Raw genomic sequence first — 27,831 nt, 5'->3', positions numbered from 1 at the left:
CCTCTTAACTATCTCCATGCACTACTGCCATCCTTCCCTTGCAGGGTTTTATTCTGTGGCACTGCCTTGAGCTTCCTCCTAAGCATGTTGTAATGACCTGCCTTTTAATTCCACATATACTCCTTCTTGACAGAATATTCCTAATTTTTTACAATCTCTGAGTCAAGACTAGACAAAGTCACTTTCCCCAATCAAAGGCAATGTGGCCACTACTTGTCGATAGCTCTTCTGATTCTATGACCAGGTCCAATACTCTTGCACCTTGAGTTGCCCTCCACTACATGCTGCCTCAAGTAATTATTTCTAAGTAGATGTATAAATTCCATTTCCTTTTCTACCATTTGATCTCTCTCTTCTTTTCAGTCTATATCCATTGTTGGAGTCCCCTATGATAATCACTCAACCTGCACTTATTGTACTAATTTGCTCATCCATGTCTTCTGGATCATCTCTGGAACCCCCTGTCCTATATCAGCAACTCACCATATATTTTGTCTTATTGACCTTGATCTCGAACCAGACTGCATCAAATGAACGGCCATCCTCCTGCCTGTCTCCTGTTCTTTTTGGTTTCAGTTCATCTACTATTATTATTAGCAGTACCCCCCTCTGCTCCCCAACCATATAATGCCAGAAGTATCAGGAACAAGAGAGGAGTTTTTGGCATTGGTTAGTGTAACCTTGCCAAAATTATAGGCATTAGTGAGACTTAGCTAACAGCAGATGATGTGGTTACAGGGATTGAGAAGATAGGGGGGAGGAGGGGGAGGAGGAAGAGGGGCTGCAATTCATATGATGATAGCAGATGAATTGTAGCCAAAAAAGAATAAGGACAAGCGAGAGGGTGACTGTTCATTTGAAGCAGCCTGGTATAAGATTAGGGCCAGGGAGTTCCACAGATGATCTGGAACACATGCATTGCCAGATTAGTACAATGAGTACAGATCGAGTGATTATTATGGTTGGGGGGGTGCTTCAACTCTGTATTGGACCTGGTCATAGGATCAAAAGAGCTATACATAACTAAGCTGACCATATTGCCTCCAATTGGTGAAAGTGACCATGGGGTCATGACTTGAGAGATTATAAAACAAGGGATATTCTATCAAGAAAGGGTCTAGGTAGAACTACAAGGTAGATGATTATGACAATTTAGGCAGAAACTTAAATCTGTAACATGGCATAAAACACTGCAAGGCCAGGAGGGTTAATCAGGTTGGAGTTAGATGGATGAGTAATATCATTAAGCATGACCTGCAGAAGAAGAAGAAAATGCTGTGGAAGGTATATAAAGAGAAAGGTGATCTGCAAACTCATGAAACAGTACAAAGCTCAGCCAAGAAAGGTGACCAGCATGGCAAGTAAAAGGAAGAATGACTATGGAAGATTAACCTTAATAAATGATGATGGTCACGAAGAGACAGAAGTGGATAAAATAGTTGAGTTACTGAGTGACCACTTTGCAAGGGTATATCATCCTGTTGAGATTACTGCTTTAGCCTGTGTGATAGACACTAATGTGGGAACAGAGGTAGATGAATTGAAGTTCTTAGGATATTGCAGAATCTCAATGTAAATGCAGCTGTGGGATTTGATGGGATATCACCTAGGGTATTGCAAGAATGTGCAAGGGAACTTGCAATGCCTTTGACTAGGCTCTTTTAGTCTCAGCTCTGATACAGTTCCAAGAGAGTGTAAAAAGGACAAAATAATTCCCTTGCATAAGGGAGGTAGATTGCAGTAGCAAATTATAGACCACTGAGTATCTCAGGCATCATGTAAAAGTACTAGAAAAATTGATAAAAAAGACAATTCAAGAATATGCAGATAAAAATATGATTTTTTAACGATACTTGTGACATAATGATTAGAAATATATACACGTTAGCACAAGAATAATGTTTAATTTGTCAAATATTTCGGTCTGAATATTACGTTCCATAGAAAAAAGAATTCAAGAGCATCAGTCATCAATTCAACACAACAAACCTGAGAAATCTGGATTAGCTCAGCATGGATTAAAACAAACCATAACATCCTTTGGTCCAAGACTCTCCTCCTACACAGATGTCGCTACAAATTTGAACGTTTATTTAAAGAAAGTGTAGAGGCCTTACTTCAACTTCCTAACTTGAATCGTAATGACTGTATATCTATATCAAAAATTTGGGAAAGTTTAATCAGGATAACACATTATTTTATTTTTTTATCGATATAATGTTATTTAAGATCATTATATGAATTTCTGAATTAATATCTTTAATTATTAGATATATGAAGAGCCAAAGGCTTTAATTCGGCGACATATGACTTGTTTAAGTTAAGGGATATTACATCCCATATCGTTTCTTAGCCGAATAAGAAACTCAAAGAGTTTAATGCCGAATGAAGAGCCAAAGGCTTTAATTCGCCGACATATGACTTGTTTAAGTTAAGGGATATTACATCCCATATCGTCGAATAAGAAACTCAAAGAGTTTAATGCCGAATATAGTAGAAACTATATAAAGTTCGGCGATTCCAAGCGTAAGCAAATACCTGGATACTGCAGCAGCTGACCCTTAAGGTAGTGCAAGCTGAGGCAACTCATGTCTAAGGTGGAGCAAGCTCCGATCACTATTCTTGATATTTACTCATAATGTGAACTAAGCTCCTAGGAGCTGTATTACTGTTCTACATTATGAGAGAAGGTCACTACCCAGACCGGTTTCAACCTTTATTGAGGTCTCATCAGTGAGTAGGTAGACCTAGTTAATATCAAATTTGTAGCGAACAGAACTTACAACCCTTCTATGAGTATTGCCAAGAGGTGTCCTAATAAATTATTAGATATGAAGAGCCAAAGGCTTCAATTCGGCGACATATGACTTGTTTAAGTTAAGGGATATTACATCCCATATCATTTCTTAGCCGAATAAGAAACTCAAAGAGTTTAATGCCGAATATAGTAGAAACTATATAAAGTTTGGCAATTCGAAACGTAAGCAAATACCTGGATACTGCAGCAACTGACCCCTAAGGTAGTGCAAGCTGAGGCAACTCATGTCTAAGGTGGAGCAAGCTCCGATCACTATTCTTGATATTTAATATTCTTGATATCTATGCAAATACCTGGATACTGCAGCAACTGACCCTTAAGTTCTCATAATGTGAACTTAAGGGTCAGTTGCTGCAGTATCCAGGTATTTGCTTACGCTTGGAATCGCCGAACTTTATATAGTTTCTACTATATTCGGCATGAAACTCTTTGAGTTTCTTATTCGGCTAAGAAACGATATGGGATGTAATATCCCTTAACTTAAACAATATCTTTAATTATGTTTTTTAAAAAATGTTTACTCTTCTAATACTTAGCGATATGACATCACGCAGTGCGTTCTATGTATGAATGATCAATTGTTCGTATTCCACTTTGTTTTTTTTTTTTAAACTATTCCTATGTAGCCACTGAAGATGGTCTGTAATATTCAGAACGAAATATTTGCAAAATAAACATTATTCTTGTGCTAATGTATATATTTCTAAGATAAAAAATATGATACTCTATGAGAATCAACATGGCTTTGTCGGTCATGCCTTAGTAATTTACTAGCTTTTTATAATATATTAACAGCTGAGTTGGATAAAGGAAATGACTACACAATGATTTTACTGGATTTTGCAAAATTCATTTGGCAGAATACCACTTGGAACTCTGTTATGCAAATTAGAATGAATGGGGATGGATATGATCCTCATTTGTTCTAATCAAAAAGGAGGGGGCTGCCAAGTTCGGTGCTGGGACCATTGCTGTTTATTTTGCCTTAGTATCCCATAATGCAAAGCAGATACTATTGTGGATGCATATAATGCTATGAATTATGGGATACTAAAGCAATTCATGTGATGTCATTAGCCTCTATATACAAGTAGGCTAGTCATGAAGATACTTGACACATGAACATTGTTTGCTTATACTTGGATAAAGGATTAAACCAAGAATATAATATCTTGGCATCTTTAATTTATAATTCAGATACCTCTCAGAATTCAGTGTTCATGGCACCACAAACAGAGGTCTGTGGCCAAACCAGGAAAAACAGGACTATACCATCACACTGCCACCTCTGAATTTCATACTTGGGGTTACACACTCTTATAAGAGACATTCACCAGGCATCTGCCACACTTACACTTGTCCATCTGCTCGATAGAAGGTGTAGCATGATTCGTCGCTCCATAACTAATCTTTCCAAGCTTCCACATCCCACCATACATGCTCTTTGCACCACTGAATATGACTGCATGTTGGTTTGGGTAATGTGGGGCTTGCATGTTGCAATCCAGCCATGGAAACCAATGTTGCGAGCTGAATTCAGACCAAAGGCTGAATGCACAAAAGCATTCAGCCTTTGGTCTGAATGCTTTTGTGTAGCTTCATCTTCCAGTCAATGCCCAGAACTCTGCATTCAATATGTTGGTAGACAAATAGTGGGTTTTACACATACTTTGTAGCATCCTATGGTCATGTTTGGTGAATGTGGTGGGTTGCCCACTGCAGGTTGCACCTGACTGCTTGCACTTCCCTCTTAGTATAATATCACTGATTATTGACCTGGGATGGCCCAATTTTTCAACAGTTTACTGAACAGATAGGCTTGTGACATTTCATACTAATTGCAAATCAGAGAATACAGTGTATGCTCTATTGTCATATGAAACCAGCAGCTGGTGTACAGAAATAGTAAAATACATATAGAGAGGTAGATGCTGTAAAAAATGGAATGAATAGAAAAATAAAAGGGAGAATTGTGAATGATTCCCTTTCAGAAATAAAGAAAAATATGTGGAATGAATAGCTGATTTTTGTGGATTCTTTATTATTCGAGTTCCTATTAAGAAGTTAATGTATCTTCACTGTTGTAAATTTTGTCTTGATGTTTGCACTTGGGAAAGACGGTTGTGTGTATGGCGGTGATGGTTGTCATGTGACAGCACAGAAACGTTCCAAAATAGTTTTATTTCTGTTTCAGGGTTGCATAGTTGAAACACATGAAGTAAACTGTTAATATTTTGGTACTGGTCGTAAAAGAAACTGAATATACTTGTAATGTGACTTATCTTGATGTTACAAGTATAAACAGTAATTTCTTGTAGTTTGACTGCAAGGAAATATGTTGCTGGTGTTTCCCCTTAGAGATCTTACATTAGTTCAAAACACTTAATATTAATTTGGAGAATGTGTAAAATTAGGGTAAAACTTGTTTACATTATATAACAGGATTAGTCAACACAAGAATGTGTGAGCAAGGCTAATCTAGGATGATATGGTCATTTAAATAGAATGGTAGAAGGTTAATAAAGCAGGTAGGTCTCCACTACTTTTTCCTGCCATGATGGTAGGGGGAAAAACCCAGAGGATGACCAAGGTAAGTAGCGCATTGATTCAGTCAAAAGAACAAAATGTTAGATAACAATATTGGAGTGCTGATGATTAATAGACTACTATGTAGGAAAAGTGTTGATAGGAGATTAATAATAATGTAAGCATAATCATGTAGTGCTGTCACGGTAACCTGAACACCAAAACTTGAGGGTACATATCAGGATATTGATGATGATCTGAAAGATGAGACTAAGCTGCATGGACCACCCACTGTATCTGATGACCAAGTTGGCAATTGAATTTATGAATGATGATATTATATCGAGATGATATTTTACACACCGAAAAATGTCTAATTGGATTACTCTTGTCTATTTCTTTGGTAAAGTTTTTCATTTTTGGCTTGTTGTGAAACTTTGCCATATATAGCTACCCTCCCCTGGCCGTATGGCAGAAGGGAACAGATAGATATATATATTAAAAATTTTATATATTTATTATATATATTACAATTTTACCGGCGGATAAAGGTAATGCCACAGTTATCCTTGATACTGAAGAATATCATAATAAGATGCTTCTACTACTTGAAAGTGACACATATTCCATATTACAGGATGATCCAACTCGGGAACTACAAAACCATACTAACAACTTACTACAAAATACTAGTGACCTTCCTCGTGATGTACGTCTCTCTCTCTACACTCCCTTCATCCACTTATTCCACATATCTATGGAGTTCCAAAAATACATAAGGAAAACACTTCTCTTCGCCCTATTGTCGAGGGTATTGACTCTCCAACCTACAAACTATCAAAATATCTTGCAAAATATCTCAAGTCGTTTTCTAATAAGTCTTCAACGTTCATCAACAACACCTTAGATTTTGTATCTGGTATTAAAGATTTATCCATCAACGAGGATGATATTATAGCCAGTTCAGATATTATTTCATTATTCACAAATGTACCAACTGAAGAAGTATTAATATTATTAAAGGATAAATTATCTAAAAAAATGTTAAGTTTATTAAAGCATTGCGTTCAATCTGGCTACTTCTGATATCAACATACAATCTATAAACATAACCAGGGCTCGGCGATGGGGAACCCTTTATTCCCCATTCTGGCGAATATTTTCTTAGAGAACTTTGAAACAAGAGCTATATCTTCCTCTTCATTTAAACCAAAAGTTTGGAGATGTTATGTAGATGATGTTTTTATTATATGGAGTCAGGGTGAAAACTCTCTCATGAATTTTATTCATCATCTAAATAATCAGCATCCAAATATAAAATTCACAGCAGAACTAGAACATGATAACTCCCTTCCTTTCCTGGATATAAAACTCTCACGCTGTTCTGGAAAATTTAGAATCTCTATGTACAGTAAACCAATACATACTAATAGATATCTTCACAGTCTTTCTCATCATTTTCTACCAGAGAAACTCAGAACTATTTCCACTTTAGGACACAGAGCTCACTCTATTTTAAACGATCCAGATTTGCTTCAAAAAGAAATTAACCACCTCTCACATATTTTTGAACAAAATGGATATCATAAAAGAACAATTAAGAAATTTGTTATAGATCCTCCTAGTCACATCAATACAGAAACTACCAATTTTAAAGTAACATCTCAATCCCATACATCAGTTTGGTCTCCCAAAAATTGGCAAAAGTCCTTCAAAAGTACAATATCATGACGTTATTCATCACTCTTCCAAAAATCAGATCTCTTATAAGCCATCCTAAACCTAAGCATCATAATCTAAAATATCCTGGCATATATAAACTATGGTGTGACTGTAATGTTCCTTATTATGGTCAAACTAATAAATCTGTTGAACTTCTCATGGAGGAGCATAAAAGAGACATCTTCTATAAAAGATCAAATGCTAGTGCCTTATCCAGCCATGTTCTTCTAACAATCCTCATGACAATTTTCAAGGTCACTCAGTTTCCTGGGATAGATCTGAAAACATTTTCTGTTGCAAGGATGAATTTGAAAGAAAGATGGTGGAATCCAGGGAGATCGTCCTTAATCCTGAACATTTGAACAGTAATTTGAGCTATAACATCCCTCAGAGCCATACTGCTGTTGTTCAATACTGGCGTTCTCAAGAGTCTACTATCACGCATACAATAAACAATGGCACGTAAATAGAACTGGAATTTTAATACAACATTTTTTATTTTTAATTATCTAATACAATTAACCTGTGCATCTCAGTTTTCTTAATTTCTTCAGTCTTTTATTATTGCTTCTTCTACCTACAAAGATACCTGATGAAGGCCATAATAAGCCGAAACTAGTTGTATCATTAAAGTTTTCTAACTTATTTTCGGTTTGTTAGTCATTAAATATCTTTTTTTAAATGTATCACAGTAACCGAGTCAATGCGCATGAATACATATATATATATATATGTATATATATATATATTTTTTAAATTACATAGTAATAGTATTACATTTTGTATAGTAATATTGATATGACCAGTTCCTGAGTCAGTCAATCTCTGGCATGGGCAAGTGGGTTTTTTCACTCAGAAACTTGGGGTTTTCGTCCCGTAAACTCAAGAAAATTGACCTTAGAACCTACACTATTTCAGACATTAAATATATTGTGTTAGGGACCACGAAATGACAGCACTTGTTGAGCCGCCTCTTCACTGCATGCTGTAATTGGTTATAGCCTTGGGCCAGCTATCTCTGATTGGGTACCAGTGGAGATTGAACTGCTCACTCAGTCTCCAAAAGTTAGATAGGGCTTAAACTGCCTTGTCTACTACCTATATGGGAATAAAAAGGTGTTAGCTGATTTTTTTTTTAAATATATATAGTGGATTTTCAAAAACAAACCATGATGATAGAATATAAAAGTAAAAGAACACCATCAATTCAATAAGATGTCCATTCATGTTGGATCCATGATTCTTTTCAGACATATTTGAACTATAACTGTTAATTTGCATTTTTGATTTGTTTTTCAGAACTATCTCCAAGATTTTAGGAGTCTAATCATGGACTCTTCAATTCAACAGGAAAGAAAAAATTACATGTCCTGGACAAAGAACAACTTATAATCTTTGATTTCCAAGATTGGAGTAAAATTTTTCTGCTCTGAAGCTCTCATAAAACAAACAGACAACTATGCTATAAACATTCTTTAGACTACTTGTTCTTAGTCTCTCATATACTGGCACTATGAAGAAGTAATATATCCATTTTTCATAACCAAGTGAAGCATTTCATACGTACTACTATTTTGATAAAATACCTGCAAATTGCATTACTTGTCATTCTGGTAGTGTTTATTAAAATGGCAGCCAGAACATAAACTGCTTTTGATTTCTTATGTTTCTCTGTTTATTTTTATATATTCTTTCTTTTATATATTTTTTTTTTATTTTTCTTATGTAGCTTTTATCCAGTCTCTAATCATAAAATTGCAACATATACTGATTTCATGCATTTCCAGAATTCACTAAACCTTTTTCACTTATCTGAATATCTAAGCCCTAAAAAAGTATGCTTTTTTTTTTTCTACATCTTTAGAATCAATATGAGCTGAGATTGGTTTAGATGAATACAGATTCTATTATATTAAAACCTTGTTAATTTTCAGACAGTTGAAAGGTGAACATCATGACCTTTGAAGTTCACTCTCTTCTTAATTGGAAACATGTTTTTTATTTATTTTTTATTTTTATTATTCCAAATAAATATTCAGTGTAGTTATTTGGTATTTTTTTCCTACATAGAATTCCAACTTACCGATATTCTAGTCTCAAGCAAGATGATTCAAGAGGCCAAAAACCTGAAATGCAAGTGTTGGTTGATATATCTACTGAAGAAGAAGAGGATGAAGATGATGAAGAACAGCCAGAGCAGCTAGCACAACAAGAGAATGAAGTAAGCATACTAATAAAATATTATAGTAAGAAAGTAAAGTGGCTTTCTTACACATGTACGTTGGCAAAATATTCCATCTGCTTCTATAGTGGTTGTAAGAACAATATGACATGCACTCTTTGGATTTATTCTGATCACAGCATGAGCAATTTTTTTTATGGGCATTTTCAATTAAAGGTGATTTGGCCATTCATTTCCAGAGTAAAGTAAATTTTTGTCTTACGTTCTTCAGTTCTAGTTTAGTGACTCGTAATACAACTAGTGTATAATGTGTGAGTTAATAAATTTCATGATTAAATTTTTAAAATTAATTTTTAATTTACCCATGGCTGATTTTGAATACGGCGTTAGTAATAAAGGTGGTCAAATTATAATTTACAAGGAATTCGAGTTTATTCGTCACTGTGAAACTGCTATCGGAACTATTCATGGCCGTTGTGCAAAGTTTAGAACTTTACATTGTCGATCGCTGCTCCATACCAGAAACAACAAGATTATCCGTGAGGCTTCAGAACACTGTCATGTTAATAGGACTTTTGAATCTGAAGCTCATCAACTTGCAATTCAAATGAAAAGAAAAATGTCGAATCCAGGCACAACAGCTTGTGCAATTATAGCTAACAGTTTAGTGACTGTATCAGACAGATTAAAAATGTGTCTACCGAAGAAGAGCTCCATGACGAGCCGATTAAATAGATCCAAAGCTAAAACAATTTGAAATGTTCCGTCAAATCCAGATAACAAAAATTTTGAAATACAAAGAAATACTCTAAATGGATTATTCATGATTCCGGGACAGAAGATCCAGAACGTATAATACTAATTGGTCACAAGACTCTTCTAGATCAACTTGTAGCTAACGATTTTTGACTAGCAGATGGTACATTTAAAGTGGTTCTAGAAATATATTATCAGTTATACAGTATCCATGTCCACTATGATTCAGGTGTTGCTTTTCGTTGTCTACTGGCTCTTCTACCAGGGAAAAAGGAAGAAATATACATGAAGATGCTGAACATGTTACTGGAGCAAATTCCTCAAGCTCGACCACGAAAAATTTTGACCGATTTTGAAACAGCAGCAATGAATGCTTTCCGTACCGTGTTTGAAAACATCGAAATTGGTGGCTGCTTTTTCCGCTTATCACAATCTATTATACGCAAAGTAAATGAATGTTGACTAAATTCTCTATATGACTCCAATCAGTCATTTGCAGTACACATTAAAATGTTACAATCACTTGCACGTTTGCCAGAAGAAGAAGTGTTAGAAACATTTTTAGAAGTTGCTGATCTGTTCTCTAATTTAGACGAATATAATGAACAAATCGAGCAAGTTCACCTTTACTTCGAACGTACATATATTCGAGGTCGACAGCTCAGGAATGACACTTATAGACAACCTCTATTCAATATTTCTACTGGGAATCATAGACACTCTGCAGCCAACTGTATAGCTAGAACTGCAAATTGTATCGAAGGATGGTACTATGGACTTCAGTCTCTCTTTTTCAGTGTTCCCATCCAACTGTTTGGAAATTTTTGGATAACATTGTTAAAGAATTATCTTTACGACATACAAACTATTTGCAGCATTTAACTGGTCAACATAACCCAGGACGTCGTAGGTACATTTAGTTAAAACAACATATTTCAAATATTGTAAAAAATTACGACTCCAATAGACCATTGGATTTTTTACATTATATAGCTTATATGACTTAGTGTTTGTTTTTTATTATTTTTTAAAATAAAAGTAATTTTTGCAATATTAAGAAAGTTTGTGTGTTTAATTTGACAACAAAATACCAATAATATTTTAATCGAATTAAAGTCAACAGGTAGGTCTTATAAAGTATTACAAAAGTATCAGAACTCTTATCTGAAAATAAATATAAAATTCATCATAAAAATTTAAAAACTCTAAAGTAAAAAACTTCGGTGTGAATATTCACATTTGTGTAATTTTAGCATGTAACCGATAAGAGAGTGCTAATCAATCTAAAAGGCAAAATTTACAGGACAGTAGTGAGACCAACTATGACGTATGCTTTGGAAACTGTGTCCCTGAGAAAAAATAACATCAGCAGGATGGAGGTAGTGGAGATGAGAATGCTTAGGTGGATGTGCGGTGTGACCAGAAAGGATCATCTGAGAAATGACTATATAAGAGGAACGATGAAAGTTACTAACTTAGGAGCAAGGATACAGGAGGCAAGGTTGAGATGGTTTGGTCATGTGATGAAGAGGGAGGAAGAGTATGTGTGAAGAAAGGTCATGCAGATGGATATGCAGGGGAAGAGGAAGCACGGACGGCCAAAGAAGAGATGGAGGGAGATGGTGGAGAGGACTTGAGGATGAAGAATTTGGATGTGGCTACAGCCCAAGACAAGAAATTGTGGAGGAGACTCACCACAAACAGCGACCCTACTTAAGTGGGAAAAGCTGCAGAAGAAGAAGATTTCTAACCAATTTTTTTTTTTTTGGAAGTTTTGGCTTATGTCATTCAGCATTGATTCTTAGAGTTTGGGCGAGTCAGATATTAATACCACATCATTTTCACCATCAATGTTTATTCCACCTTTCATGTCAGTTTTTCAAATGATGCTATCGAGAGTAGACGTGAAGAGATTGGGTGATAAGACATCTCCCTGATATACTCCTCTACTTAATCAGATGATTGAAAAGAGTGATATTTGTTGTGCCTTCTTTGTAAATGTCTTTTATGAGCTGGATATATGCTATTTCTACTCCATGTTCTATTACATAATGCAATATTCCAAGATTTAATAGAACAATGTATAAGTATATTATATAATAATAATAATAGAACTAATAATAAAAAATTATATGCATGTACCTTCTTTTTTTTTTTTTTTATGTTGGGCCCATACATGAGAGGTTGGCTGATCAACCTATAGTATGTTAGTGCTGTGTATGAGTAGCGGGTTGGGAAAGAAGAAACTTTTTTACATTTGATTTAAAAGCCTGTATATTGTATTCCTTGGGAAATACATCAGGGGGGGGGGGGAAGACTGATGTTCCAGGGATGAAGGAGGAGGAAAAGAACCTTGTTCTGTGGGTTTCGAGGTATATTGTGAAAGGATGTTGGGTGGCAGCTGTATGTGTTCCAATGGGCTTAGTACTGAGTGGGGGAATTATTGATGCTGTTTTAGATGAACATTTCCCATGGAAATATTTATAGAATACACAGATTGCAGAGACCAAACGTCTATGTGAGGGGGAGTGAGTTGGTAAGAGATAGGTCATTTATCAGTCTAATTGCTCTCCTCTGTATTGAGTCAAGCATTTTGGAGGAGCTTTTAGCAACCCCACTCCGAATGTGAGAGCAGTATTTGATTGCTGAGCAGATTTGTATAAGGTTAACAGCTGTTTAGAGGTGAAGTAACATCTTGAGCAAAAGAGAAATCCTCGTTTTTGGAAGCTGAGGATGCAATGTTTCTGATGTGTTTATGCCAAGAGAGACCTGATGTCAGAGCAATTCCAAGAAGAGAAATTTCATCTTGTCTGAGAATTTGAGTGTTATCAAAATAATACTTGGAGGAAATGGTTCTTTTTTGTGAGAAATAAGACAAAACTGGGTTTTACTAGCATTGAAGTTGATGAGGTTATCTGAGCCCCATTGGAGTATGGCTTGGAGGTCAAAATTAAGGGCAGTGGTGGTTGATGTTTTGTAGGTTGATGTGAGTTGTGTAGAGTAGGGTTTGTCAAATGAAAAAGAGGAATGCAATGTGCTGTCATCTGCAAACTGTGTATTGAGTTGGAGGTCAACTGAAGTAGGTCATTGATATACAGAAGGAAGAGGGTTTGTGAGAGAACAGAACCTTGTAGGACCCCAGCATTAGTTGGATGATGGAAGGATAGGGAGCTGTCTACTATCACACACATAGTGTGCATCCAAACAGAAAGCTGGCACACCATCTGTTAAAGTCCTGAGAAAGCCCAATTGATGGGAGTTATCATGTGTAACCACTTGAGATTTGCCAAATTTCTCCATGGCATTTGTCCAGAGATGGGTGATATACGAGAGTAGATCATCTGTCGATCAGCATCAATGGAATCCATACTGGTGGTCGCTTAATTTCTGGGTACCTTCAAGGTAGAGTAGAAGTTGAGAATTGATGGTTTTCTCCATCACTGTAGATAGGACTAAGGTGAGTGAGATAAGGCAGTAGTTAGATGGCAGTGATTTTCACCCTTTTTAGGAATGGGTTGATTATAGGCCAGTTTCCAGGCTTTGGGATATATACCAGTGAAGTAAGAGAGTATGTACAGTCAGCTTAGGATACGAGTCAGTTCTGGTGGACATATCTTCAGGACAATTGGAGGAATGTCATCAAGGCCAGGACACTTTTTTGTTTCTAATTTAGACAATAGGTTTCTGATCTCTTTCTGCAAAAGGATATAGGGGACATTGTATGTTGGGCAGTTGGAATGACTGGGGCATTTGCCATTGGCAGTTATGCATGCATTGGAGGAGAAGAGTGAAGCTAGGAGAATTGGAGGTGAAGTGTGAAGCCAAGAGGTTAGTTTTTTTGGTGGGTGATGTTGCAATTGCACCATCTGAGTATGATATGGAGTGGAAATAATGTAGGTCAAAAGTTATGACCAATTGCTTTGGCAAGAGACCAAAGAGCACGGCTGCCATTTGGAAAGGCTACAAGTTTCCTGCTTTTTGCCCATTCAAATTCTGTTTTGGAAGCATTGATAGTTTTCTTGCATCTGTTTTGGGATTGAGTATAAGCATTGAAGGTGGATGGAGTCCTTGATTTGAGCCAGTTGTGGTATGCTTGATTTTTCATTTGTACAGCCATGGCACATCTTTTGGAGAACCAGGGTTTAGATAGGGGACAGCAGTTCAGAGAGGTGTGGGGATTCCCATGCCAATGAGGATTACTTTGTGATATGCTTATTGGAGGATCGGAAACAATAGTCCAACCATGGGAATGAAGCATAGTAGTCACTAGATTTTGGTCAGAATTACCCAGGGGGCTTGCTACATTCACTGCGTATTTGGAAGGATCATTGTTAAGGAAGAGATCTAAGGAATTTGGGGGAGTGGTTCAGGTTATTCTGTTTGGCATGTGAACAATTTGTGTAAGGTCATTAGTGATAGCAAATGATTCAGTTTGCTATCACTAATGCCTGAGAATCCGTACAGCTAGTATCTACATCCTCTGTCCAAAAAGAAACCGAACATTTGATAGAAAATAAAACACAGGCCAATTATAATTATTCAAATCATTTATTTCAATCAATAATTCGTTAAATGAGTTTTTTATATTGGTTTTTGGGATACTGTTGAGGGTCATGGTTACTGCCGCTTGAACGTTTTCAATGGTGTCGTATCGCTTTCCTTTCATCGGCAAATGAAGTCGGGGGAAAGAAGTTACAGGGTGCTAAATCAGGTGAATACAGCGAGTTGTCCAACACACAAACTTGGTTTTTGTTAAAAAAAACTCTCACAATGTTCGAACGATGAGATGGTGCATTATCGTGCAAAAAGTGACCAGCTGCTTGCATCACGATATATCATGCCATACGTGACGAATTCTCTATCAGTTGCTTCAAAACTTCGAGATAAAACTCACCATTAACCGTTTGGTCAGGTGGAATGAATTCTTTGTGTATAATGCCCTTGGAATCGTAGAAACAAATCAGCATTGTTTAATTTTGACTTCTCCAAGCGACTTTTTTTCTGATGCCCCTCTTCTAGTGGTCTCTACTCAGCATTCTGGCGCTTTGTTTCGGGCTCATACTCAATGTTCGATGCAACATGTTTCATCACCAGTAACGATCGTTTCAAAGAAGTTTGAGTCCTTATGAGCAGTTTTAATGAGGTCCTTGCAGTGTTCAATTCGATACATTTTTTGGTTGTCAGTCTACTTGTGGGGAGCAAATCGCGAATTCAATTTATGAAGGACCAAACTCTCAGTCAAAATGTTGTGCATAGTTGATTTTTGAATCCCCAATTCATCTTCAGTCAATCTCATGGACGATTTTGGGTTTTCTTTCATGAAATCACGCACTTTTTGGATATTAACTTCGCTCAGTCAAGATTTTGGATGGCCCTGCTTTTCGTTGTCCTCAAGCATCTCACGACTACTTTGAAATTGCTTAAACCACTTGTAAACTTGAGTACGGGATAAGCATTCATCACCACATGCTTTTTGAAGCATTTGATGTGTTTCGGTAAAACTTTTACCAAGTTTAACACAAAAGTCAATCGAAGCTCTCTGTTTGAAACCCATTTTCCGACCATTCGTCAAAACACGCTGTCTCTCTTGGCACTATAACTCGCTTCTAATAAAACAAATGTCATAAACAGTTGACACAACACTAATGAAGGTTACCGCCTTCAACAACAAAAAGATACAACAGGTGGCGGCACTAGTTTTTTCTATTTTCGAAAAGTTCGATTTCTTTTTGAACAGAGGGTGTACAACTGTAAATCCTTATTTGGACAAACAAAATTAGAAGAATTACTATTGGAAGCAGAAAACATAAAATGGGAGATCATTGGATTGAGTGAAACTCGGAGATTTGGTGAAAATAGTTTCGATGTAAAGAATGGACATCTACTATAGTTATGGTGACAATCCAAGATCCCAGGGAGGAATTGGCTTCCTAATTAGCTACTCCATAAATGATGAAATAAGAGAAAGAAAATGTATCACAAACAGGATTGCAAACTACACTTAAAATATACAGATGCTATAAATTAGAATTATACAAGTTTATGCACCAACCTTGGACCACACAGAGGAAGAAACAGATGCATTTTATGAAACACTAGACCAATTAGTAAATGGCAATGATGCATTCTTTATGATCTTGATGGGAGACTTCAGTGGTAGAGTAGTTGAAGAGATTATTATTATTATTATCTGAGACCTCCAGATAATGCACTATGCACCATTACATATATCTGGTTGATATATCTTAACAAAGTGAGCACTCATTAACTGAACAATCTCATTAGCTTCTGAAACTAGAGTACCATCTGCATTCAATTATCCTTACACATTCATTCATTCTTTCTTTTGCTTGTAGCATAATGATAAAATTCTTTTGGATTGTCTTTAGCTTGCATAGCCAATTTCTTTTCATACTCCAATTTATCTTTCCATACAATAGTCATTACTCTTCTGTCCTAAGCTTTATATATTTCATAACTCCTTTCACTCTTATTCTCACGATATTCGTTCCATATCATCTTCTTATGGATCTCTTGCTTAATAAGGTTGCATATCCATTTTGCATCCAACCTATTTATTCTTCAAACACTAGGAATACATTCAAATACTACCTCATTTAAGCACTTTTTCAAAGATTCCAATGCATTTTCCCATTGAGTAATTGATACCATGAGACCAAAGATAGTATTCTTCTAAGTTGATCATAATGGTCATATCAGTATAATTAGATACTTCCCAAGAAAACACAGCATGATCACTGTCACCAAGTAGTGGTAAAATAGTTATATCCTTAACAGAGATACTGCTGTGAACAAATCTAACATTCTTTGATCTCGAGTTTCTTCTTTCACATTACTTAAGAAAGTTGTCTCTCAACAATTCAATAAATTCCTCTTCATTCTTATTATAAGATTTCTCTTCTATCCAATAAATGTTAGTATAATTAAATTCACCCATAGTGATCACTCATTTATTACCCATAAGGATCACCTGACAATGCATTCCTTCATCCCCTGTAACTGAGCCACCAAATCTGTAGTAACACCCTACCATATATTTCATTTTGTTAACTTCCACTTCACACAGATAGCCTCAAACTCACTTTTACATGGGACTTTGTTACCATCCTTGTTTTCTTGCATTTCTACTATAACTGTACTTAAGTTGTCTGGTATCATTAGTACTCCCCCCCCCCTCATCTCCTATCTCTTCTGCCATTCCTAAAAGTAGTATACCCATAACGCTCTATCCCAGTTATCTTATCTGATTCTGATAGCCAAGTTTCACTCATTCCAACAATCTTAGGCCAAATTGTATTCAGTAAAGCAACGAAGTCAATCCCTTTCTTTCTGATGCTCCTGGCATTTGTGTATAGACATAAGAGCAGCATTTCTAAAATATAGACTAGTACAGATGAATTGAAATGGAAAAAAATTGATAGAATTTGCTGAAAGTAGAGGTCTTTATGTAATGAATACTTTCTTCAAAAAAAAAAAAAAAAAAGGAAGGATCAGAAATCATGTGAAGTCAGTGGAGAGGTGTTTGATGAAATAGATTATAGTTGAACCAACAGAAAATATATTGTCCAAGATACAAATGAAATAAATAGTTTCAATACAGGTAGTGACCACAGATTAATGAAATCAAAAATTGTTGTGAAAAAAAGATGGGAAAGACAGAAAGTGATCAAAAGTAAATGACCCCCCCCCTCTCTCTCTCTCTTAATTTGACAAATCTGGGGTGGGGGGGGGGGGAAGATCTCTTCCAGAAAAAGCTAGAAGAAGAATTGAAAATTGTGCCTAAATAGCTGAAATGTGTTACTATTTTTCTTAAGGCCCTCCATTCAGGATACAGTTGATGTTTGAATTTTCTGCCTGTTTTTGTAGTCTTTGTCATATTGATTAGTTTCATACCAAATTTATTACAGCAGTTAGTGAGGGAAACCTACAAACCTGTACTGGATTTATTTAGGAGGTTAACATCTCTAATTTTGATATTAGGTTTAGTGCCACTTTCCTTCATAATGTAATCCATATAAATGGAGAATAGCAGTAAAGATAATGTGCACTCTTGTTCCGACACCTGATTTAACAACAAACCATTTTCTTGTACCTCCTTCAGTTTTAACTTCTGACTTGAAACTGAAATATAGACTATGTATTGTTCAATGTAATGTCCTATTTACACCATATAACTGTAATGTTCTGAATAGCTTTACTCTTGGCACCTTATTGTATGTCTTTTCTAGATCTGCAAAAGTTAAATTCAGATTCTTGTTATATTCCCATGATTTCTCAACTATTTGTCTTAAAATCTGATCTGTACTCTCTGTTTGTCCTGAACCCAGCTTGTTCTTCTCCAAGTTTTTCTTCCACAATTTTCTTTAGCAATTTCTCAAGTGTACTTGCATAAATATTTCTGGAAAAACTGATTAAGAAAATTTCTCTGTAATTCTCACATTCAGTTTAATTTTGATTTTTGTAGATGGATACTATGAGAGCTCTACTCTAATCATGGAATTCGGTCATTTGATCAGGCCTTCTGAATTATGCAGCATAGCCACTGTAAAAGTTTTATTCCTCTATATTTAAGAGAAGGCATGACAGCTGGTTTGGGTGATTTATAGCCTCACTCAATGAGTAGATGGCTACCTGGAGGTCTCAGATAATAATAATAATAATATTTGAGCATTTCTGGTCGAATGTCATCTACTCCAGCTGTCTTTCCACATTTCAGATTGTTGATGACGTTTTTCTATCTCATGTTCTGATATGCATTCCTCTTGAATGTTTTCTACAGCTGTGCTGTCACTGCTTGTTTTATTTAGCAAACTTCAGATATCTAGAATATCTTTATCTTCAGTTTCTATGTCACCTGTATCATCTCTTATTCCTTTTACAGTACTCTTTCCTCCATTTTTAACTTTTTTTTTCAATAGCATCTAGAATATTTCACCGCCTTTCTGGTATTTATTTTCTGTATTCTTACCAAAGTTTCTCCATGATATTTGTTTAGCTGGTTTTGCTTTATTGCATTTTTCTTGTATTCTCTTAGAGCACATGCTGACTTGTCAGGAATTTTTAACATGCTTTCTGCTTTTTCTCGGCTGCTCTTTAACTTCCTGAATCTGCCATGGAGTTTAATTTTTCTATCCTTATAGATAACCTTATAGCAATCAATCATGTTTTCTTCTTCAGGATCTGCTACTAAATCTTCATGGTTTGTTTGATTAGTTTCTCTTATACAGGTGACCAAAATTAGCATCTTCCCCTGTACCAAGGCTGGTCACTGCATACCATCTCTCATCTTTTGCCAGAAGGACATCAGAAGAATTCTTAATAGCTTAAACTAGTGTTTCTCAACCTTCTTTCATGTGTGCCCCATTTTTTAATATTAGTATTTTTGCCCTTTGCAATTCTTGCGTTGAGACACTGACAAAATCCATAATAGTTAGTAAAGCAAAAAAAAAAAAAAAAAAAACTAGGAATTAATTAAAATTTTTAAATATTCAAATTTAAACACATCATCAAATCTTTTGAAAATTGTATAGATCATCACTGCATAGACCATCAAATCGTATTGGCCTTTCAGAAACATTCGCGGTTTCATCACAGGAAGTCTTGAATGTTCTGGAAATGTTTCTGCGAGTATAAATAAGGCTTGAAATGGCAAGACCGCAGTAACACTGCAACAGTGACCAACAATAAGAAGTCGAGTATTATTTTACTCCTAATTTTTAATTGGATTTACTACTATTTTTAATTGGATGTAAGCAAGCATCTGATGACTGTGGAGCATCGACATCAACAAATTCAGGTTCACAGAATATCACTTTGAAAATAAAATCAAGAAAGTACGCAGCAGAATATTTAGATTTTGGTTTTACAAAGACTGGAGTAAATGGTGAAGAAAGACCACTGTGTATTATTTGTTCAAAAATTTTCATGGCTGATAGCATGAAACCGAATAAACTTAAACACATTTGGAAACACTTCATAAGGAGTATGTTAACAAACCTCAAGAGGTCTTTGCTGCCAAACTGAAATGTTTTGAAAAGCAAATTCTAGCATTAAAAAAGCTTTGTCTGTAAATGAAAAAGCTTTACTAGCTTCTTACTATTGGAGAAGACCTAATTCTGCCAGCGGTGATTGATATTGTGGAAACTATACTTGGAGAAAGTTTTACTAAACAACTATGATGCATACCTCTATGAAATGATACTGTTGCTCGACAAATTGGTGATATATGTGATGATATGCAGCAACAATTTTTGGCGAAGCTTTGTGAACAGTTATTCTCAATTCAGCATGACGAAGCAACAAATAGCAACAAGGATTGTCGTGTAATTGCTTATGTTCGATTTTGTGATGGATTATCAGCAGATGAAGTTATTGTTTTGGAAACCAATAGAAAAAAAGATCTACAGCACCTGAATTGTTCAAAATGTTGGACAATTTTATATGCAAGGGAAACATACAGTGGAAAAATTGTTTTGAAATTTGCACTGATGATGCTCGAGGTCTGGAAGGTTTAAAAGTTTACAAGCCCTTGTGAGGGAAAAATCCCCACAATGTATTTGGACACATTGCATGATTCATAGAGAAGCTCTTGATGCAAAGGAAATGAGTCCTAATCTAAACATTGTATTAACAACAGTTATAACCCTGGTGAATTATATAAAAACATGACCCTTAAAATCGAGATTGTTTTCTGAACTTTGCAAAGACATGGCTGGAACGGAACATTCAGCGTTACTATTTTACTGCAAGACAAGATGGTTATCTCAGGGAAAATGTTTACGAATTAAGAGATGTAATAGCAATCTTTTTGAAGAGAAAAATCAAGAAGTAGCTGAGAAGTTTAGAGACCACCTATTTGTGATGAAATTGAACTACTTGGTGGACATATTCGAGAAAATAATGTATTAAACCTGCAATTCCAATGGAAAAATACACATATCTTAGAGATGATTGACAAAACTAATCTTTTTTTTTGTAAAAAACTAGAGTTATGGAACAAAAACGTAAATCAACAAAATTAGAAATGTTTGCAAATGCAGATGAATTTATCAAAACCTACACGGCAGAAGGGCAACACATCAGGTGTTGGAAATGGCAAAAGTGCACGAAAAGCTCTTGACTTCAGTGCAGAAAATTCATCAACACCAGCTCATTATCTGCAACTATTGACAATCATTTAACAATATTGATGAAGAATTTTAGAAACTATTTTATAACTGACGACAACATAACTGCAATCTATGAGTTGGTTAGAAACACATTTCAAATTACTCCTGAAGGTTTTTCAATTGAAGAAGAGGAACAAACAATATATAGACTTCATGTCAAGTGGTGAAATCAAAATACAATTTGCATCTAAATCACTGTTGATGAATTTTCTGCACCAAAGTCGAGAGCTTTTCGTGTGCCTGTGCCATTTCCAACACTTTATCTTTGTGAAATAAGGTTTTCTGCAGGGGATGCCTTAAAAACAAAATATAGATCTCAGTTAAATATACGAGGGTGGTCTGAAAAGTTCTCGACCTAACAATGAAAAAAGAATTTATAATTTCAAAATTATTTTTATTTTTCAACGTAATCTCCCTTAAGACTAATACATTTATTCCAGCAATGCTCCAGCACCATTATCCCGTCCCTGTAGCGGTTCTCAGCAAGATCTGCAAAATATCCCTCCACAGCTGCAATCGCCTCTTTATTCAAAGAAAAACATGCAACAAGGAAGAGTTTTAGTTTTGAGAAGAGATAGAAGTCAGAGGGAATCAAATGTGGGGAATAGGGGGATTTTCCAACAATTCATAGTGCAGATCCCTTAATTTTCACATTTCGAAAACACCTTTGTGGGCAGGTGCATTGTCCTAATTAAAGATGATTTTTTCTTCTGTAAACCGGGTCTTTTTTCACTAATGTTTTTGTTTAGTCTGGTTAAAAGATTGGAATAATATTCCCCAGTTATTGTTTTACCCTTTTCAAGATAATTAATAAACAAAATTCCTTTAGCATCCCAGAAGGTCACCAATGCCGTGACCTTTCCTACTGATGGAACTTTGGCTTCTGTCCACAGTTTTGACTGCTGTTTGCATTCTTGTGTGTAATGGTGAATCCAAGTCTCATCCATAGTAATAAATCGATGCAAAATATCAGTTTTATTCTTGTTAAAACGCTGCAAGCAGTGTTCAGAGATTTTCATGCAAGTGCATTTTTGATGTGCTGTGAGCAAGTGAGGCACCCATCTTGCGCAAAGCTTTTTCATGTGCAATTCTTCATGCAAAATATATCCTACATGTTCTTTTGAAATGCCTATAGTGTATAGGTGGCAAAATATTCCGGAGGTTGTTGAAGAAGCTTAGAAATGGAGGAAAGAGTGCTGAAAGGAGTTAGAGATGATAAAGGTGACATGAAAACAAGAGAAAAAGATATCCTTTGAAGTATGGAGTAATTACTTTGAAAAATTGCTAACTGAAACAACCAGTGACAGCACAGTGGTAAAAACACTCAACGGGAATTCAGTCCGGAATACATATCCAGCCTTGAAGTAGAAAAAAGCCATCAAAGGCTTGAACCAGAAATGCTGAAGTATGGTGGTATAAAAGTCTTACAGTGGCTGCACTGCATGGTTTAGAAGGCCTGGACAGAGGGATAAATTCCTGATGATTGGAGTAGAGCTCTCATAGTACCAATATACAAAAAGGGAAATAAAACTCAATGCGAGAATTGCAGAGGTATTTCCCTACTGAGTGTTCCTGGTAAGATTTATGCAAGTATACTTGAGAAATGGTTGAGAAGAATTGTGGAAGAAAATCTTGGTGAAGAACAAGCTGGATTCAGGCCAAATAGAGGGTGTCAGGGTCAGATCTTCACTTTATGACAAATAGAGTGCAGATGAATTTATCAAAACCTACACGGCAGAAGGGCAACACATCAGGTGTTGGAAATGGCAAAAGTGCACGAAAAGCTCTTGACTTCAGTGCAGAAAATTCATCAACACCAGCTCATTATCTGCAACTATTGACAATCATTTAACAATATTGATGAAGAATTTTAGAAACTATTTTATAACTGACGACAACATAACTGCAATCTATGAGTTGGTTAGAAACACATTTCAAATTACTCCTGAAGGTTTTTCAATTGAAGAAGAGGAACAAACAATATATAGACTTCATGTCAAGTGGTGAAATCAAAATACAATTTGCATCTAAATCACTGTTGATGAATTTTCTGCACCAAAGTCGAGAGCTTTTCGTGTGCCTGTGCCATTTCCAACACTTTATCTTTGTGAAATAAGGTTTTCTGCAGGGGATGCCTTAAAAACAAAATATAGATCTCAGTTAAATATACGAGGGTGGTCTGAAAAGTTCTCGACCTAACAATGAAAAAAGAATTTATAATTTCAAAATTATTTTTATTTTTCAACGTAATCTCCCTTAAGACTAATACATTTATTCCAGCAATGCTCCAGCACCATTATCCCGTCCCTGTAGCGGTTCTCAGCAAGATCTGCAAAATATCCCTCCACAGCTGCAATCGCCTCTTTATTCAAAGAAAAACATGCAACAAGGAAGAGTTTTAGTTTTGAGAAGAGATAGAAGTCAGAGGGAATCAAATGTGGGGAATAGGGGGATTTTCCAACAATTCATAGTGCAGATCCCTTAATTTTCACATTTCGAAAACACCTTTGTGGGCAGGTGCATTGTCCTAATTAAAGATGATTTTTTCTTCTGTAAACCGGGTCTTTTTTCACTAATGTTTTTGTTTAGTCTGGTTAAAAGATTGGAATAATATTCCCCAGTTATTGTTTTACCCTTTTCAAGATAATTAATAAACAAAATTCCTTTAGCATCCCAGAAGGTCACCAATGCCGTGACCTTTCCTACTGATGGAACTTTGGCTTCTGTCCACAGTTTTGACTGCTGTTTGCATTCTTGTGTGTAATGGTGAATCCAAGTCTCATCCATAGTAATAAATCGATGCAAAATATCAGTTTTATTCTTGTTAAAACGCTGCAAGCAGTGTTCAGAGATTTTCATGCAAGTGCATTTTTGATGTGCTGTGAGCAAGTGAGGCACCCATCTTGCGCAAAGCTTTTTCATGTGCAATTCTTCATGCAAAATATATCCTACATGTTCTTTTGAAATGCCTATAGTGTATAGGTGGCAAAATATTCCGGAGGTTGTTGAAGAAGCTTAGAAATGGAGGAAAGAGTGCTGAAAGGAGTTAGAGATGATAAAGGTGACATGAAAACAAGAGAAAAAGATATCCTTTGAAGTATGGAGTAATTACTTTGAAAAATTGCTAACTGAAACAACCAGTGACAGCACAGTGGTAAAAACACTCAACGGGAATTCAGTCCGGAATACATATCCAGCCTTGAAGTAGAAAAAAGCCATCAAAGGCTTGAACCAGAAATGCTGAAGTATGGTGGTATAAAAGTCTTACAGTGGCTGCACTGCATGGTTTAGAAGGCCTGGACAGAGGGATAAATTCCTGATGATTGGAGTAGAGCTCTCATAGTACCAATATACAAAAAGGGAAATAAAACTCAATGCGAGAATTGCAGAGGTATTTCCCTACTGAGTGTTCCTGGTAAGATTTATGCAAGTATACTTGAGAAATGGTTGAGAAGAATTGTGGAAGAAAATCTTGGTGAAGAACAAGCTGGATTCAGGCCAAATAGAGGGTGTCAGGGTCAGATCTTCACTTTATGACAAATAGTTGAGAAATTATGGGAATATAACAAAAATCTGTATTTAAGTTTTGTAAATCTGGAAAAGGCATATGACAAAGTGCGATGGGAGAAGCTATTCAAAACGCTACAGTTATATGGTGTCAATGGAGGCATTATATCAAGCAATACTTAGTGTTTATTTGAGTTGTAAGTCAACAGTTAGAATTCAAGGAAGTACAGAAAGATGGTTTAATGTTAAATCTGGTGTCAGACAAGGATGTACATTATCCCCTCTGTTATTCATTATCTATATGAATCACATTATGAAGGAAAATGGTATTAAACAGGATATCAAAATTGGAGATGTTAATGTGAGCTGTTTGCTTTATGCGGACAATATTATATTTCTAAATAAATTCACTACAAGTCTACAAGATGCTCTGACTAAATTAAATAACTGTTGTAATAGATATGGTATGAAGTTCAGCAATAAGAAGACATAGACAATGAAAATAGGCAGAATCGTTGAAAATGTCAACTGCATTGTGAACGGAGAACCTGTGGAACAAGCAAAACATTTCAGCTACTTAGGCACGATTTTTAGTGAAGATGGTAAATAGACATCAGAATCAACAAAGTTGGTATGGTAGGAAGTCAATTGAATAAATTCATATGGAATAAGAGAGAAATTAGTCGGAACACTAAATTAGCTCTATTCAAGACACTGTTCAAACCACTTTTAACTTGTGGATCTGAGAGCTGGAACAGAAGTAAAACACTTGACAAAAGACTAGAGACTGCAGATATGAGAGTCCCGAGAGAGATTAGAGGCGTGAACAGATTTCGTGAATGGCAATATCATATTAAAAACGAGGATATTAGGAAAGAATTTGACATTGTCAGCATCCAGGAATGCGTTAGCAGAGCTAATCTCAGATGGTATGGTCACTTAAACAGAATGGACGAGGAATGATTAGCAAAACAAGCGTTCTCTGCCGGGTTGGCAGGAAAATGACCCAGAGGAAGACCAAGATATAGGTGGATTGATACAGTACAAAGTGTCTTAGACGATAGAAATATAAGATCTGATAATGTTGGAGTGTTGACAAGTAACAGACTGATTTGGAGGAAAATTGTAGATAGGAAGTTGTCCATGTGTGCAAAACTCTATAGACAAAGGAAATGCCTCTGGCTAGAGCCAATTCCTTTGTTAGAATACTAGTGTTAACCCTGTTTCAAATTTCGGAAAATTTATTTGTTTATGCTGCGCCACCAAAATTCTATAGATAAGAGAAATTTCTTTATCTAAGAGCAAAACATCTGGTATGGCACATGATCCTGTATCCTTTCCTTCTCTATTTCTAACCACATTAATCGAATATATTCTTATTTTGCACTGCAGTTGTGACTATTCCAAATATATTTATGCATAGGTTCTCTTTATGAGTGGTGCATTGAGATTAGTGATCAGGCAAGTTATTTGGTTGAAAAGAAAAATTTATACATTACTAATAAAGCAAGTTACAATTATTTTTATAGATACTAACTTAACTAATGTTGGTATGAAAGGTAAATAAAATAACTCGATGTAACATGGACATTCTAGTTCCCTTACAACATGAAATATTAACAAATACTATTAAAATGGGATGTCCTTCTAATTACTTAACACTCCTAGATTATTTTCACACAATTATTTATTCAAGAACTACCCAACAATGACAAACTAAGATATTTTCACACTGCACTTTTCCAAGTTTTCTGACTCAGATCAATCATTCCCTATTCGTGGTTCAACTCCTAGTCCTACAACACTTCATAAATCACACTTCTAATTAGTCCCTTTTAGCGTTGCTATCTAACTTTGTTTGTATACAAAAATTGAAAGTTCTTACTTTACCGAGGTGTCAGAATCTCACTGACTTATACTTGCGATCATCAATTGGAATTATACGGCTCGTGTTTTCTTCATCTGGTCCCTTTTCGAACAAGGGTTACCTGGCTGATACGTTCCTTAGGTTCTTGCTTCTGGATGGTAGATTTGTGAATACGATCAGGAATTTGTTGCTTGTGATGTTCACCAAGTGCTGCTGCCGATGTTGGTCCACGAGGTTCCGCATTTCATTCTCGGCCTACGGTGACCTGCTATGCTGAGACTTATATGCATGTTGGCATTCTACTTGACCGCATAGCCGCTGTCTTTCATCTCACCCTGACCTCACTGGAACTTCCTTTCTCTGGGAACAACTGGAACAGATGACAGGCAAAAGCCAAAAATCCAAAAGCCTTGTTTTCGTGTCACAAAAAAACTATATATCCCCTCGATAACCTTCACATGGCACCTCAATTCCTCTGCACTCCGTTCCTTCTCATTCTAGTCCACAGGAGTTCCCCCCCCCCCCACCTCTGCAACGTAGACCTTAGCGTACGTGATGGCCTCAGGTCATGATTTAATCTTCTTATCTTGCCTGGAATTTTAGCCTAATGTTTGCATACTAACACATACTTCACCCATTCTTAAATTGCTTCCCTCTTTTTTTTTTTTTTTTTTTCACATAAGACATTTGACAATACAATATTCAGCAAAATTTCAAATCAAAGATATTATTATCATTTCATTTACATTCAATTTCTTTTTATTAATATACAAGTATTACATCGAGAATTTAGATACTTGTTAAATGTGAATGCAAGGTAATACATTATAAATTCTCTTTCATTGAAGATTTAACTGTCATATCCTGTACACCCCCTTCAGGGTACATGGCAGGAATTTGATGATAATATGAAGAAGTGATAAGAGTTATTCTTTCACCCCTGTATGGCAGAGGGAAATAATTGCAGTTAAAGATGTGGAAACAATGTACAAACTATTACAGGGTTTTACTTTCGATGGCAGCACAGTTATTCCTGTAATGGTCAGGAGCCAGGTAAAAACAGTAAAAATTGAAAGATATTTAATGGAATATATAGAAAACAGTAATGAAATTCTTATACAGGCATTCTGGAAATGGGGTAAGATTAGTAACATACGAAAGGGTTTATCACGTGAACATCCAAACTAAATGTTTTCTGGTGATGTCACCTTCACAATGGATATGAAGCTACCTGTACCAAATTTTGTCAACATCAGTACAGCCC

At 35.8% G+C, this 27,831-nt stretch overlaps 1 protein-coding gene across 2 annotated transcripts in view; it reads left to right on the top strand.

Moving 5' to 3' along the window:
* The window catches only part of LOC150109287 (sortilin-like), a 508,125-nt gene that overhangs the window by 442,068 nt on the left and 38,226 nt on the right, over nt 1-27,831 (top strand). For both annotated transcript variants that reach the window (XR_016549652.1, XM_090406996.1), the window contains exon 24: nt 9,137-9,287. Coding sequence is in view for 1 of the 2 variants with exons in the window: in XM_090406996.1 (XP_090263122.1) it covers nt 9,137-9,287 (151 nt within the window). In the remaining variant the exon portion in view is untranslated. The remainder of the gene's footprint in view (nt 1-9,136; nt 9,288-27,831) is intronic.

This window comes from Typopeltis vanoorti, chromosome 2 (genome assembly GCF_054136105.1).
Source record: "Typopeltis vanoorti isolate ZY-2024b chromosome 2, IOZ_Tvanoo_1.0, whole genome shotgun sequence".
Classification (NCBI taxonomy): Eukaryota; Metazoa; Arthropoda; class Arachnida; order Uropygi; family Thelyphonidae; genus Typopeltis; species Typopeltis vanoorti.
The sequence above is the reverse complement of the archived record's forward strand: the minus strand, read 5'-3'. Positions and strand labels throughout refer to the sequence as shown.